At 42.0% G+C, this 16,973-nt stretch overlaps 1 protein-coding gene across 2 annotated transcripts in view; it reads left to right on the top strand.

Annotated features, from left to right (window-relative positions):
* Window positions 1-12,269, top strand: part of QRSL1 (glutaminyl-tRNA amidotransferase subunit QRSL1) — a 21,400-nt gene extending 9,131 nt beyond the window's left edge. For both annotated transcript variants that reach the window (XM_024208953.3, XM_024208955.3), the window contains 6 exons: window positions 961-1,136; window positions 1,247-1,359; window positions 3,590-3,782; window positions 5,611-5,728; window positions 10,406-10,611; window positions 11,872-12,269. In XM_024208953.3, coding sequence (XP_024064721.2) covers window positions 961-1,136; window positions 1,247-1,359; window positions 3,590-3,782; window positions 5,611-5,728; window positions 10,406-10,611; window positions 11,872-12,083 — 1,018 coding nt within the window. In that variant the 3' untranslated portion in view covers window positions 12,084-12,269. The remainder of the gene's footprint in view (window positions 1-960; window positions 1,137-1,246; window positions 1,360-3,589; window positions 3,783-5,610; window positions 5,729-10,405; window positions 10,612-11,871) is intronic.
* Window positions 12,270-16,973: the final 4,704 nt, after the last annotated feature.

Here is a 16,973-nt window from a genome sequence, read left to right as displayed (position 1 = left end):
CAGGAGGGGGTGCGGAGTGCAGGAGGGGGCTCAGGGCATGGGGTTGGGGTGCAGGAGGGGGTGTGGAGTGCAGGAGGGGGCTCAGGGCAGGGGGTTGGGGTGCAGGGTGCAGGAGGGGTTTGGGTGCAGGCTCCGGCCCAGTGCCACTTACCTCGAGCGGCTCCGGGGTAGCAGTGGCGCACAGCGGGGCTAAGGCAAATTCCCTGCCTGCCCTGGTCCTGCGCCACTCCCAGAAGTGGCCAGCATGTCCAGCAGTGGCTCCTGGGGGTGGGGTGGGGCAGGCAGTTCCACCACGCACTGCCCTCGCCTGTGGGTACCACCCCCGAAGCTCCCATTGGCCGTGGTTCCCCGTTCCCAGCCAATGGGAGCTGCAGGGAGCGGTGCCTGCAGGTGAGGGCAGCGCACGGAGCCCTCTGCCCACCCCTTTCCCCCAGGGGCTGCAGAGACGTGGTGCCAGCCAATTCCAGGACAGGCACGAGGCCAGGGCAGGCAGGAAGCCTGCCTTAGCTCCTCTGCGCCACGGGGCTGGCAATCCCACAGGCCGGATTGAAAACCCTGACAGGCCGGATCCAGCCCGTGGCCCGTAGTTTGCCCTCCCCTGGTATAGCAGGTGCAGTTTTGGTATAGAAGGGAAATCACAGTGCACAGCCTCAATCTTAGAAAACACGAAAAAAGTAATATTTTTTGATGAACAAGAAGCCTTGTTGTTAGATGTGAAAGGCATATTTTATCAGCATGTCTTTGTAAACTGAAAACTGCTGCTGCTTCATACTAAATAGTAAAGAAAGAACCAGAATAAATGGGAGCTAAGTGCATGAAGATGATGCACTTTAAATTATTCTCATACTTGTATATCTAAAAAAAATTCCATTTAGATCTGTACCTCTTTAAGAACAGATACAATTTAGATGTGTTTTGATGTATTCAATTCTATTAATGGTGGTTCTATTTAAACCATAGGGCTTTAGGATCAGATACAGGAGGGTCCACCAGAAACCCAGCTGCTCACTGTGGAGTAGTAGGTTTAAAGCCAACCTATGGACTGATTTCTCGTCATGGTCTCATTCCACTAGTGAACTCCATGGATGTACCAGGAATTTTAACCAGATGTGTGGACGATGCAGCAATTGTATTGGGTACTACTAGTGCATATGTCTTTGTATACAGTTCGTCTCAAAACCTTTTGAATTCAAGAATCCCCTGTATTACTTTTCCTGTATGTCATGAGCCTTTTTTCATCTTTCAGGTGTGCTTGCAGGGCATGATCCTAAAGACTCTACTACTGTGCAGGACCCCTTTAAGCCGTTTGAACTAACCAGTTTTATAGATGCCAGCAAGCTCTGCATAGGAATACCAAAGGTAGCATTTCCAACTTTATCACTGGAAAAAAAATTCATATCAGAGTAAAAACCTATATATCCTGCTCCCTGAGTCTGTAGTGATTTGCATCTGCAGAGACAGCATGTGGGAGTGAAAGTGTGTGAATTTCATTGCTCGATGTCAATCTCTTCAGGCCGTTATAGGGCATTGACACTCTCTGTAGAGTTCTGTCCAGTCTTTGGAGGGAATGTTGCCTAGAAGTTTTATAAGAGGAGACTGGGAGCCTGAGCTCCTGGGCTTTATTGCTGGCTCTTTCACCAACTGCCTGTTTGACCTCAAACAAATCACTCTTTTTCTTAGTGTCTGAGGTTATGTCTATGCTACAAGCTAGGGGTGTGCATCCCCAGCTTGTGTATGCATATCGTAGCTCGATGACAGCTAGCCCAGGTATAAAGATCAGTGTAGTCGTGATAGCACGTGCAGTGGAGTCATGGCAGAGCCGTGCAGCCTGCATACCAGCTTGAAACTGGGGGGCACATACTCAGCATAGCTCAGCTATGGCTCTCCTGCGGCTGCTGCCTGTGCTACCGTGTCTACACTGCTGTTTATACTCATGCTAAGCTCTCATCAAGCTACCGCAAGTACATGTACACGAGTAGGGGAATCACATCCCTAGCTCACAGTGTAGATGTAGCCTGAGTGTAAAATGAGCATAATACTTACCTCACAGGGATGTTAAGACTTAATAAATGTTTATGGAGTGCTTTGAGATCCTTGGTTGAAAGGCACTATATTAATACAAAATACTGTTTAAAAAGATTATTGTGCTGTGCAGAGAAGGGAATAGCAGGGAAAGGGTTCTTACTAGGGATCAGGTGTTGTCTTTTTTTTTAATTTGCCTATTAATAGAGAAGCTTCTCTGAATGTGTTACTTTCCGTGAGATAAGGGGATAACGGTTGGATTTAAATGCCCCTTCACTAATTGCAGTCCAAGCATTGCGCTAGTACAGGTGAACCAGAAAATTTAATCAAACAAAAATATCACTGAACAGTCTATTTTCATTGTCCAAGCTGATTGAAATGCAAAAAGAGCATATAGAGTGATTTGTAAATTATATGGTAAATATTTCAATGTTGCTAATCCAAAATGGTGGTGGTAACAAGTAAGGACTTTATTTATTTATTTTTTTTTTAAAGTGATATTTATCCTGACAGTAGTGCCCCTTTCGCAGTAGTGTGGATTTTTATTTTTATTTTTTTAAATAGGCAACACTGTTAGTACTATGGTCAAGTCTGCAGGATTGGTTCCATATTTTGATGCTGAACCTGTAGTAAGTGTCCACAAATGTGGATATTCAACTAAACACCTTTAGTAACTTAGGCTAACCAGGCTGGCTATCCTTGTCTCCTTGGTAAGGGCTTGTCTGCATGGGAAAGTTAATGGAGAATAAGCTAGGATGTAAATGTAAAGTGCAATAGCTAATCCACAGTAGCTCGCTGCATAGACACACTTATTCCTCACTAATAATGCCTTTTTGCTGTTTAGGTTCATATGGGTCGGAAGCGTAGGCTATTCAATAAACAGCAAAAAGGCACTTTTAGTGAGGAATAAGAGTGTCTATGCAGCGAGCTAGTGTGGAATAGTTATTCTGGGCTATTTCCATGTAGGCAAACCCTAAGAGTCTACACAGAGTGAGGCTTGACACCAACCCTCATACCATGAGACTCTTCTTTAGTGCTGTCTTTTGACCTAGGTATGACACTTGCCACTGATGTGCTTTGGCCATTTTCTGCTCATTTAACATTATTCATAATGAGCCTGGTATTGTGGCTTAAAATTTAAGATGTGCTGTCCGTGAACTGCACAATCCCAGTTAATAGACTGACAAGTAGGCAGCTTCCTATCCAGAAATTATAGAATTGAAGCAAGAGGTGCATAGTGAAATGTTATGACCTGCATTATGCAGGTGTTCAGACTAGAGAATCGTGATTGGTCCCTTCTGGCCTTAAAAATCTATTAAACTTATGAACTTAATATAATTTAATATCCTAACAGTAAGCAAAAACATAAGTCTGTAATAAATACTTTAAAAAAGAATGTAGCGATGAGGACTAGTTTAACAGTATTTGCATCTAATAGTATATTACATAGTTTGGCTTGTTTACTGTCAACCAATAATTTTACGTGGGTTTATTTTCAATGGTTCTTAATTATCTGTGAAGATGCTTATGCATAGAATTCATTTCCTAACTTTTGTTCTCCACTAAGGAATATCATGCACCAGGATTATCTAGTGAAACTCTGGCACTTTGGTCTAAAGCTGCTGACCTCTTTGAGAATGCAGGTGCCAAGGTGATTGAAGTGAGCCTACCCCACACACGATACTCAATTATATGCTATCATGTGCTGTGCACAGCAGAAGTAGCGTCAAATATGGCCAGATTTGATGGACTAGAATATGGTAAGTTTAAGTTTTTAAAGGAAAAAGGGCTAAATCACTTTATATTATATGTAACACTCACTCACTTTATTAAGTGGCATAAAGATGCCTGTCATAGGTGTGTGCACTATGGTGATTTAACGTACATGGTTACCTGCATTTCATGGTTGAATGTTAGGAGATATGTTTTTTCCATGGTATGATAGAGTAAAAACCTTATTGCAGCTGAAAGCTGGAGTGAAGGACTGGAAACTGAGGTAGTCAAAGCATTAGCAAGATATCCCAAGTGATCATGAAACTTACACTGGCTATCTGCTTGTAGTCAATAGATGAAAATAATTTGTTTTCAGAAACTGTGTGAATTATTAAAAGCATAAAGTGCTCAATATATACATGAATGTTTTGCCATCTTATTGGGTGAGATACTGTGCATTAAAATATTTAGAATTTAGAAGCACTTGAGGAAAAAATGCCCCATCACTGGAGACATCCAAAGATAGGCCTGGCCAAAAAAAAAGGCAGCCTAATTAATGTAAACAAGGGAATAGTCCTGAATTATCTGGGAAATGAACCAGATAGACTTAAAAGATCTTTTCCATTAATGTATTTTGTGACATGCCCAAGATGGGTTGTTGTCTTAGTGGTTTGCCACTTTAGTTTGTCTAGTGAGTGTATCACTTGATTATGGTATGGTAAGGTGCTGGTGAGTAAAAATAAAAATGCAGCCTATTTCTGAAGTAAGTCACTTTCAGTGCATTAAGATAAGCCAGGACTATCAAAAGATTTGGTATTGTATCTAAGTTTTTACCAGATTGTAATTTGAATTAGGTGTAATAACTTCCTTAAACATTCCCATTGCACCTGGCTATTGCAGGACACATGGTGCTTTTCTTCCCTTTTAACTATACTTTTCCTGTGATTTTTTTTCCCCCCCGCCCTTCTTTCTTTTTGTCACAAACCCACCATTATAATGTTTTTTACAGGATGTGACCTTTTTGAATTCTCTTTTATATTTAACTAATGCTCACATTCTGGGGTTCTGAAATATTGTAGCCATCCCCAAAAACACAATACATAGTTTGAATTAGACTCAGTCCTGTCTGTGTACCTGTTCATGGGTCACAGAATTAAGTGATTGGCCAAATTCTTAGGCAAGTGCAGCTTAATTGAAATCAGTGGAATTTCACTACTTTATCCCAGTGCCGATTGTCTGAGGTTTGGATGTTCTTTAAGTTATGGGAAGATTGGGGCCTGATCTGAAGTCTATTGAATTCATTCCATTGAATCTCATTGAATACAGTGGGCTTAGGATCAGACCCCTTGTAAATAAGTTGTTGCTTTTCATTTTTGCAAGCAAGTTTTTAGTCGGAGAGAAATGTTCTCAGCTGTGTTTTTTGAGGAGTGTATTGTGCAGCACAAAGTATGTATGCATTGTTCAGATCAGTTTTTAGTCTGTACTCAAAATAAACTGAAGGGTGAGCTATCCGTGTTACTGAAATACTTCTACACATTCATGTCGTGAAGGATGAGAAGAGTTTTCTCCACCTTCCATGTCAGATTGAAGATCAGAGGCAGGAGTGTTCATATTGTAGCACTCTCCATTGTACTTCTCAGTACAGATAAATAGAAATATTTCACTTCTAGAGACTCCAAATGTATAGTCACAGTATGATTCCAGAATTCATTTAATATTTAACATACGTTTTTAGATTTTGTGTGCAAAAATAGCATGTTAACATCTGCTGCACTTGACATAGTATGTCATTGTGAAGGTCAATATTTTATATTGTTTAATGGTTTTCATGGGTCTTCAGGATTTGTTTCCAAATCACTGGTGATTTATTTTTAGGACACCGTTCCAGTATGGACAAGTCCACAGAAGTCATGTATGCTGCAACTCGACGAGAAGGGTTTAATGATGTTGTAAGAGGAAGAATTCTGTCAGGGAACTACTTTTTGTTAAAACAGTAAGTTCAGCATATTTTAAAGCTCAACTGTACAATATTAATGACTTATTAAGCAGCTGATGATTAAATTACTTATGTTGAGCAAATTCTTTGTTGCTAAGGCAATAACTATTTATATTGGTTTAAGTGTATGATGTGTAGCAAACAGTTATTAATAGCTAAAAATAATGCTTTCCTTTGCTCTTAACTGGAAGCCTTTTGAATTTAAGAAGGTAGAACAACACGTTGTGTGATTTGCATCTTAAGTGCCCTATTGGCACACTTCGATTAAGCTATGCAAAAACTTAGTCTGTGGTGTTTGTCAGTGAAATCAGAATAGAGCCCTAACTATTCTGTTCTGTGGCCATCAGCATCAATCCAATTTAATCTTGCTAAAGTTCTCCAGGTATAGAAACATTTGTTATGTTCTACTGATGCCTCTTGTGGAAAGCCAGAAGATGTGGCACTTAGTTTAAATATCTCTCTCACCTTCCCCACCTCTTTGCTTGAGTCTACAGAGAAAATAAAATTGTACTGGAGTGGTCAAGTAAACTCGTTTATTTTTGTGAGGAACCTTATCTTTATCCAGCTCAGCTGGATGAACTGGTATGAGAATTCAGAATGAACATACTTTTAATTCCCACTCAATCTCAATCTGTCTTCATTTATGACTATTATTGGAGAACGTATTACCCATCTAAATTGGTAAGATTGCCACTTTCTCTGCCTCCACCCTGTTAAGATTCCAAACAATGAGGATATCCACATTGACACCCTGTGTCAATTAGTTTTGTGGCATAGTTATTTTAAGAAAACTGAGTGTGACAGACTAACAATCTCCTGCCATATCCTGACTGAACCGTATGCAATTAAAATAAACTTTATTGAGTTAAATTTAACATCTTTTGGATCTCATTGTATTAGAAATGTTTATGCACTGTTGTGAGATTGTATGGAACTGCTTAAGCAGGAAGACAAGTGTCAAGGCTGTATCCCCACTTTGAACTTTAGGGTACCAATGTAGGGGCCTGCATGAGGACTTCTAAGCTTAACTACCAGCTTAGTTCTGGTCCGCTGCCACCATTCCCTACCCTGGGAAGCTTTTAGAAGCCTCTCACCAATTCCCTGGTGAATACAGATCCAAACTCCTTGGATCTTAAACAAGGAGAATTTGACCCTTCCCCCCCTCCTTCCTTTCACCAACTCCTGGTGAATACAGATCCAAACCCCCTTGGATCTTAAAACAAGGAGAAATCAATCAGGTTCTTAAAAAGAAGGCTTTTAATTAAAGAAAAAGGTAAAAATCATCTCTGTAAAATCAGTATGAAAAATAACTTTACAGGGTAATCAAACTTAAAGAGCTCAGAGGACCCCCCTCTGTCTTAGGTTCAAAGTACCTCAAACAAAGATAAACACTCTAGTAAAAGGTACATTTACAAGTTGAGAAAACAAAGTAAAACTAAGACGCCTTGCCTGGCTTTTTTACTTACAAGTTTGAAACATGAGAGACTTGTTTAGAAAGATGAGGAGAACCTGGATTGATGTCTGGTCCCTCTCAGTCCCAAGAGCGAACCACCCTTAAAACAAAGAGCACACACAAAAGCCTTCTCCCCCCCCCCCCAAGATTTGAAAGTATCTTGTCCCCTTATTGGTCCTTTGGGTCAGGTGTCAGCCAGGTTACCCGAGCTTCTTAACCCTTTACAGGTAAAAGGATTTTGGAGTCTCTGGCCAGGAGGGATTTTAGTACTGTACACAGGAGAGCTGTTACCCTTCCCTTTATAGTTATGACAACAAGATTAATGCAATCTCTGGAAGGTATTAGTAACTTCAAGTCTTTTTGGAACAATATGTGTGAAGTGGATTTTCGAGGAAATACCTCGGGGGTCTGGGGAATGCAAATTCTCCCCTCTGAGCATTTTGAAGGAAGCACCCAGGAATGGGACCCATTGTATGCTAATTACCTGCATCTGGAAACTTCAAATCAAAGACCCATGAACTAAACCTGTTATAAGTATGTTTATTCTGAGCTGAAGATGTCATGAACTGGGAATCCTCAAAGCTGTCATGAACTGGGACTCCCCTAGGGTCCTTTGAAAGACTTACTTTGTGCCTTGTCAGAATCCATGTTAGGGTGGGGGTTCCTGGTAAGCTTATTAACAAGAGTGTACATTTTGTATTGTTTTCTCTGTAGTGCTTTTTACCTTAAGAATACAATAGGCTTGCACAGAAAGAACTGTGTGGTACCTTATATCTGTAGGTTTCAGAGTAGCAGCCGTGTTAGTCTGTATCCGCAAAAAGAACAGGAGTACTTGTGGCACCTTAGAGACTAACAAATTTATTAGATGCATCCGAAGAAGTGGGTTGTAGCCCACGAAAGCTTATGCTCTAATAAATTTGTTAGTCTCTAAGGTGCCACAAGTACTCCTGTTCTTATATCTGTAGCAATCCCTCTATCAGTCTCTGAAGAGAAAGCAAGCAAATCTGTTTAGGCAGACTGTCTTTGCTGGGAAATATGCCGTGAAAGCAGGGAACTGTGCAGCCTGGAAATAGGGAGAGACACATGGGTCTCCACCCAGAAAGGTGACCACTGGGGAGCTGGAAGCTGAGAGTGGGTACCTTTGCTAAACCACTGAGGGGACATAGAGGTGCAATTGCCCTAAACTGTGACACTTGAGCGCACACAAGAATATTCCTGCTGCTTTAAGCTCTTAGAGTTAATAAAAGCTGTGTCTTCAAGACAGGGATGTCAGCATCTGAGCAGCCAGCCCCTGTGAACTGTCAATATTATTGCTAAGCATCCTCAATGTAGTGTTTTCTGATGACATCTGTCTGGGTCGTCTATCAGAAACATAGGGTGAATGTTTGACAACCTGCGTGGGTCAGTTTTTGTGAAGGAAAACAGAAGTGATTTCTATAAGAGCTGAGCAAGGGGCAGTCTCAGCACTTTGCTACAATCCACAGGAAATGAATCATCAAGAACAGAATTTAGGGTTAAAATAACATTCTCATAATAGAGTGCAGGAGAGTCATGTATTGTCCGCTGTATTCAAATTACAACAGTGGCTCTCAAACTTTTGTACTGGTGATCCCTTTCACATAGCAAGTCTGAGTGTGACCCTCCCTTATAAATTAAAAACCCTTTTTTATATATTTAACACCTTCATAAATGTTGGAGGCAAAGCAGGGTTTGGGGTGGAGGTTGACAGCTCGCGACCCCCCCCCCCCATGTAATAACCTCACGACCCCCTGAAGGGTCCCGACCCCCAGTTTGAGAACCCCTGAATTACAAACTATTTCTTTGAGATGTGAAATCCATAAAATAACTAGATTGATATTTAAAGTTATGCATGCCTGCATATATCATGAGTGAAGTCTAAAATTTAACTACTTGGTCTCTTCTCCTATAAGTTCTTTAAAAGTAGTTGAGGTAAAAAAAATGTAAATCAGGAAAACTGGTTAAAGACTCTTTAGTCTTACATGAGTCTTGATCATTTTTATTAGTTCTGCAACTAACCTTTTCCTTAGTCTGGTAAGTGGGGTTTCATAAATAACTCCAGAAAAAGAGCCATTTTCCATAATATCACTGATCTCTGACAGCAGATCCATTGTATCTTGATCTTTACAATCACTTCGGAAGAATAAGTACCAGGCTCTCTTGATTTTTTTTTTTTTTTTTTTTAAAGCCTTGAAAAGTTAAGATGCATTCAACTTTGTCTTCGTTACAACTCTTCAGCAAATCAGATCTTCAGAGTAATCAGCTGACAATTATGTACTGGATAATTTGGATTGTTTTATCAGCAGACACTGGCATTTAGTTATTTACCCTTGACTTACAGTACATTTGCTAATTACCCATAAAATGTTTACAGTACCAGTTATTTTTGACTAATAAATTCTTTTGAAACTGAACCTCTAAACTTGACATTAAATCCTTAAACTCGGGGTAATGCTGCATGTGATGTAGGAATGAAATATAAAATTGTCAGTTTTCTGCCTCAGATACGCAGAAAAACAGATGAAGAATTCATAGCCTCCTTCAGTCTAAACTGCTGCTTACATAAAATAAATGACTATGGAAATTTTGAACAAAGACCTAGTGTGCTTCTCTATAATATCAATAAGAAGGACCAGTAGCAAAGTGCACACCTGAAACATATATTACTTTAAGCATGTGGGTAGTCCCTCTGAAGTTAGTGGGACTGTTCATGTGCTTAAGTGCCTTGCTAGATAGTCCCTAAATGATTGATAAATCACAACTATAAGACAACAGTCATTTTTTTCCAGACATCACTTCCATCATGTTTTGAAATTCAGTAGATAAGTAAATAAAGTTGCAGAAAAAGACTGGGTCATAAAATACTATCTTGATTTGAGCCTACCCTCCACTTGGCTTGTGTTTTCCTTCATTTATATTCCCTCTCCACTCTCTTCGGTGGTCTTTGCCCCAGGTCTCTCCCTGCATCTGTTTCATGGCTCATCTTTAAGGACATGCTTTAGTGCTATTAGTGCATCTGCAGCCATGCTGCTTTGATGACTGATCTTGTTCTCTGTTGAAAACCTAATTACTGTACTTGTAGTGCAGTCCTTCAACCCAAAGGGAAAACTGGGCTTGGTTTTTTTCCCCAATAGCCACTTAGCAATTTAAATTATTGATGGTACTAAACTTAATTTCTAACACCAGTGACTATTTGTTCCTAGGAACTATGAGACTTATTTTATCAAGGCCCAAAAAGTGAGACGACTCATTGCCAATGACTTTGTGAATGTTTTCCGTAATGGTATTGATGTTTTGCTCACTCCCACCACCCTAAGTGATACAATACCATACGTGGAGTTTATCAAAGAAGACAACAGAACCCGCAGTGCACAGGATGATATTTTTACACAGGCCGCAAACATGGCAGGTAAGTAGAGAGAGAAGTGCCTCTCCTTAGCATATTTCCCAGCTAGTCTTCAATTTAGTATCCATTCTGTCCTGCCAGCTGCCCTCTTTCTATAGGACCTCTGTATAGAAAGCAGCTGTCTGAACCAAGTTGTCAGCTTGTTTCTCTGAGTAGCAAAGCTTATATTGACCATAAGATGTGAAGTGAGTTCGTTCATTAAATGTGCAAGAATTTAAGTATATAATTACTTCTGGAGGATTCTGCACCAAAAGATAAATTTTGCACCAAAAAAATTAAAAATTCTGCATATTTTGTTTGTCAAAATAACACAATATAATCATGCACCAGTTTCAATTATTTTGGTCATTTATTTCAAAATACCTGTCAGCAAGTATATCTGTAACAATACAGGTAAAGATTCAGGAAACTTTTTTGACAAATAGATTCCTTACTAGGCATATTAATACAGAACTCTGAGTAATAATTCATTTAAACTACAGTACAGAAACCTATTTCCCACACCCCTCAGAAGCAGTGCAAAGGTTTGGGAGAATCAGAGGTAATGGAGGAGCTGAGGGAGAGGGAAGTAATTGCTGGAAAGGAGTCTGGGAGTGAACCTGGAGAGTTGTTGGTTGTGGGTGGGAGAAATATGGAACAGGTGGTATTATGGGGGAGGGAGGGGAGGAATTGTTTGGGAATTGAGGAGCCTCCCCCTAGGAGGAGCCTGATTGACCCTCCTAGCCTCTCGCTTCAGTCCAACACAACTGCCCCTGTCCCCGTGTGGCACTGCACCCCCCACTGCTCGCCCTTCTGAACCCCAGTCTGTGATCCCCCAGCAGCCCCGCTCTGTCCACCCCCCATATCCCATGCCTCATCACCTGGGCCCCACAGGCATGTCGTTGTGAGGAACACAGTATCTGCCCCCTACCTGTCTGACTGGCTGCTCCAGCTGATGAGCCATCTGCCCACTTTCTGGCACCCCAAGCACCTGGTGGGTGAAAGGTGCAACTGCAGTGCTTCTCTGGCAGAATGTATTTTCTGCGGGGGTGGAGAATCTGTGGGGAACATGAATTCTGCACATGTGCAATGGTGCAGAATTCCCCCAGGAGTAATATAATCTTGGTTATACTGCTAAAATGCAAAGAGACTAGCGTTAAAAGCTTACATGCATTTGTTTTGGTTATCTTTCCTAAGAGTCCCATTTGTAATAATTCTAGCAGTCTGTGTAATAGCAAATCCTGCACATGTGATGTTCTAATAATTTTGCTTTTTTCCCCTCAGGGCTGCCAGCCATAACTGTTCCTACAGCACTTTCAGAGAAAGGTTTGCCAATTGGGCTTCAGTTTATTGGACGTGCATTCCAGGAGCAGCAGCTTCTTACTGTAGCCAAATGGTTTGAAAACCAAGTAAAATTCCCTATGATACAATTACAGGGAATGATGGATCATGGTCACACTGTCTGTCGCCATCAGAAATCAGCCTTTTTTTCATAACCGAGGACTTGGTGGTTTTAGTAGTGGAAGTAAGGAGGATTTTAGAATATCTCTCAATCACTTTGTGCTGTTTCAAATTGAAAAGAAATGTAATCCTTCAGTTTATTTGTACAAGTGACAGGCTGTAGAGTCTAAAAACATATGTATTAAAGCAGAATGCAAGAGAGAAGCAGGGAAGCTTTGTTACTTTGTTACTTTGTAATTAAACTGAAGTGAGACCCATGGTATGTTCCCTACAACTGTAAACTGCATGTACAGTATACTGCATGTACAGTATAGTTTGAATATATTTTTTTCCATGTTGGGTATAAAGTGTATGTCTTGTAATTATAGAGCTGCTTTTCCCCCCTTCATACAAAGAAATCTGCGGAATTCATTCCCTGATGGAACAGACATGGGCTTCTTCCTTAAGTGTGTACAGTTTCCAGCAGCTCTGGTCTCCTGCTGCCACCCAGGTTACATGGCTCCAATGAAACCAAGCCATGAAGGAGTCCTCAGCCACAGGAGGCCTTAATGAAGATCTGCCCTCAACTAGATTGGAAAGAGAGGAAAAGATGAGAGTGTACGAATGTGTGAATGGACATGCACAAGAATGACCTCTTCAAGAGAGAGAATGTAGCTAAACCATGTACAGTGCAGAAGAGCCATCTTTGTACAGATCCTGGAGGCTGCTATGGTACTTAACCCTTCTTGTGAAAAGGCTTTCTAATTGCAGATGTTTCCTTTGAGAAACAACCCTCTTAAGTTTCAGAAATTGCTCTTCCTGCTGCCCCCTCTGTTTTTCTATAATTACAGCTCAGGTGCCAAAATCAGAGGCCGTTTCATAAATTAGTACATTCTTTTCCTCATTGTAGACGGTATCATCTGACTGTTGAACATTTCCAACCCAGATGTTAGAATTGAAGATTTTACAAACAGCCACTAACATCTGCAAAATTTACCCTCGGGAATATTGTTTTCTACTTTACCAACATGATTGCTTATTTCTTTGTAGCTGTTGCTCATTTTTAGAGGCTCCATTTTCTTCTCACAAGGTAAGATGGTGAAAAGAAATGAGATAATTAAGGTGAGGGACTAGAGGATTGGAGTTTTTTTAAGAACAGGTTTAACAAATACCTGTCAGGGCTGGTCTAGATTTACTTGGTCCTGCCTCAGGAGTGGGGGGTGTGATGGGGAGCGCTGGACTTGATGACTTCAGGGTCCCTTTCCAGCCTGATATTTCTGATTGTATGAGACCTCTCTTGTTTAGGATCCAGTTGGTCAGTTTAGAGCTAGTGTTGATATGGACACCTACATTAGAAGTGTCTCACTCTTCAGCTATGTTTATTATGTACATTCCATTTAAACTCTTGTTTTTCATCTCCCTGAATACTAGTTATGTGTCTCTTATACAACAGTTACTAGGAAACAACCAGGTAGGGCTAGTAGCTATCACTTATTGGTCAGTCTAGTCCCGGGGCTCGCTGTATGTCTGAGAGCCCATAGATTCCATTCCACTGGTACAGTAGCCTAGTGAAGGCTGTCAGCAATCTTAGTAAGATATAAGGACTAGCCCTGTAAGAAAAGAGAGAATCTCTCCCCTCTTAGGATGCATCTACCCAGTGAGTAGCAGCCTGGGGCCGCAAGTCTCAGGGGTCAGGTTGACAGACTTAGGTATGTCTACACAGCTATTTCAGCAGTGTAGTGTGAACCTAACCCCCTCCCTATGCTTCAGAGCTCCAGCCAGAGCCCAGCTATCTACGCAGCTACTTTTAGGGCAGTAGCATGAGCCTGAGTGCAACTTGGGGTGTAGATTACACCTGTAGAATCCCACATTGTTCCCTTAAACATATGCAAAAGCAGAGGAGCTGGTGTTCCTCAGCTGGCCCAGAGTGAGCTGGGAAGGAGGGGAAGAGAGCCTTTAAATACAGGACTTGCTTTCTCTGATAAGGTCAGAAGTGGAATAGTTCCAAGGACACTGAGGAAACACATTATATCATGGTTAAAAACACTTAATTTTTTGTCAAAATAAGAGATATATTGGCACTAGCTCCTGGCCTCTTTTCTATAGGTACCAGGGCCAGCCTTTGGGGTGGGCAGTAGCCACGGTGGCCTGTCAAATAGGGCACTGTGTGCAGAGTTTGCCTGATTCCCACCTGACCTGCCAAGAGCCAGCTGGGTGGGGGAAGGCAGCAGGCTGGCGAGCAACATCCAGAGAGCATGGAGAGACCTGAGTTGTAGGGGGTAGTTGTTAGATGACCAGCCAGGTGACTCTTCTGGAGCAGGGATGCCCCTCCTCCCCCCAGCTCCACTGCCCTGTGCAGCTGCTTCACTCCCCTCCAATCCTCCGTGGAGTTGCACGCCACTGCCCCAACACCTGCAGCGCCCCTGAGCTGCCCCCCCTCCCGCCCAAGGTTTAGTCAGGGGTATATTTACGGGCCATGAATTTTTGTTAACTGCCCATGACCTGTCCATGACTTTCACTAAAAATACCCATGACTAAAATGTAGCCTTAGTTATAGTGGATCACAAAGTGAATATGAGTCAATGTGATGCAGTTCCTAAAAAAAGCTACTCATTCTGAGGTGTATTAACAGGAGTGTCGTATGCAAGACGTGAAAGGTAATTGTTCTACTCTACACAGTACTGGTGAGGCCTCAACTAGAGTACTGTGTCCAGTTCTGTGCAGCACACTTTAGGATAGATGTGGCCAAATTGGAAAGTGTTCAACAAATATGATGAAAGATTTAGAAAAACTAAACTATGAGGAAAGAAGCGTGAGGGGGAAGCTGGTAGTCTTCAAATAAGTTAAGGGCTGCTACAAAGAGAACTGTGTTCAATTGTTCTCCGTATCCTCTGAAAATAGGACAAGAAATAATGGGCTTAATCTACAGCAAGGGATATTTAGGTTGGCTATAGGAAAAACTAACAGTAAGGATAGTTAACTACTGGTCTAGGTTACCAAGGGAGGTTGTGGAATAGCCATTTTGGAGGTTAAGAACAGGTTAGACAATTTTTTTCCAGGGATGGTCTAGGTATACTTGGTCTTGCCTCAGTGCAAGCAGCTGAACTAGATGAGCTCTTGCAGTCCCTTCCAGCCCTACATTCCTAACAACTGCTTGACAAAAATGGGAATGAAATAAAGTGGTCAAATAATAGTTAAGATGTTAAATGGAAAACCTTCAAAACAAATAATTTGTACTTCAAAACACCTGTTACTTAGCACTCATAGCACACATTCTCAAAGCACTGTACAGAGTTAAAATCATGTAATGTTCATGCCAACATTCACACTTTTAAGGTCCAGTCAACTTTTCCCTTAACTGCTTTCTCTTCCTTACCTCTTGTGCCCAGGAAAAGTTGCTTGAAAGAGTCCATTAAGAATTAAGCCACACTTCCTTATCTTCCTCCTTAACCCGCCTTTAAGATTTGCCTCTGCTATGACACATGCTTACCAAACACTGCTGGCTGACAATAACTAGGTAGGGGTCAGCTGTGACTATTGTTTACAACACATGTTACTTTGTCCCCACTCTCTTGGTGGTGTGTTTTATTTTTTAAACATGTATATTGTGGGAGCATGTAAAGGCCATGAGAACAAGGGCCCCACTGTGATAAGACCAGTACAAAAATATAATAAATGACAGTCCCTACACCCAAGAGTTTACAATTTGTTGTGTCTTGTCAAACACCATTTGCACACTTTTGGGGATGGGACTGCCTTTTTACTTTGTGTTTGTACAGCACTTAGCATACAATGGCCCTGGTCTGGACCTCTCTATGAGCTACTGCAATACGAAGAGTGAACTGTTAATAGAAACGCACTGAAGTCTGCCTTAAACAAACATTAAAACCAAACCATTGGTTGTAGTGGGCCTGATTCAGCCCTGCTGTAAATTAATCCAACTCCCAATGGCTATACTGGGAGTTGAACCAGTTTATGCCAAGGCTTTAGTCTGGTCTCAACTAAAGTTCAACCAGAGTTGTACAGGAAAATCTTGAGGGGGTTACTCTAGCTGGGGTTCACTGCTGGAAATGGGACTTTTAGTGTAACTTTCTCTCTTTAAACAGAAAACAAGCTTTAGCTGAGTAATAAAATTGAGAGTTTACCAGTGATGTGCTGCTAGATGTTATAGTGCCGGATCCCCGCAGAAATGCATTTACTCTTTCTCCCTCTCCATTCTCTGCACCCATATCTATCACACATGTCCTTCCATCCTGTAGGGAAGAACTGAGGCTGTTCAGTCTTTCTGTCTATTTGGAGTGTGACAAGTCACAATGCTCCATCCTTCCAATTGGAAGCACCAGTCCAAGGCAGGAGGGTGGGATGAGGCCAACCAGATGTTGTTACTGGAAGTGCCTGTTACAAATTCCTCCTTGAACTGAAGGAGTGGCCTGGCTTTCCTGTCACCTTTGTGTCCTAGAGCCTGGCAAGTCCGTCCCACCTCATCACCTAACCCTGACTCTACGCCGCTGCTGGCCTGGTGCTTCAGTGACTGCTCCCCACCAGGGATCAGAGCTACCCTGGAGAGAAGAGAATCAATGGGGAGAAGCAGCAGCTGATGGATTGGGGGAGGGTGATGGTACTGGAGTGGGACTGCTGGGGCAAGGGGAGTGGAGAGGCTAATGGAGCATACATGAACATTCCATTGCTTCTGATGGGGAGCTCCCTTGTCCCCTGTGAAGCAGTCAAGAAGAGGAAGCCCCTGCATAGAGAAGTCAGGACAGGGGCCCCCCCATCAGGGCTGGCTCCAGCGTTTTTGCTGCCCCAAGCGGCGGGGGGGCTGGGGGGGGAAGAAGCCGCGATCGCAATTGGCGGCAGCTCCACCGTGCCACTTTCTTCTTCGGCGGCAATTCGGCGGCAGGTCCTTCCCTCCGAGAGGGACCAAGGGACCCGCCGCTAAAGAGCCC

The sequence above is a fragment of the Terrapene carolina genome, unplaced genomic scaffold, assembly GCF_002925995.2.
Source record: "Terrapene carolina triunguis isolate 2854851 unplaced genomic scaffold, T_m_triunguis-2.0 Scaffold42, whole genome shotgun sequence".
Taxonomy (NCBI): Eukaryota; Metazoa; Chordata; order Testudines; family Emydidae; genus Terrapene; species Terrapene triunguis.
The sequence above is the reverse complement of the archived record's forward strand: the minus strand, read 5'-3'. Positions and strand labels throughout refer to the sequence as shown.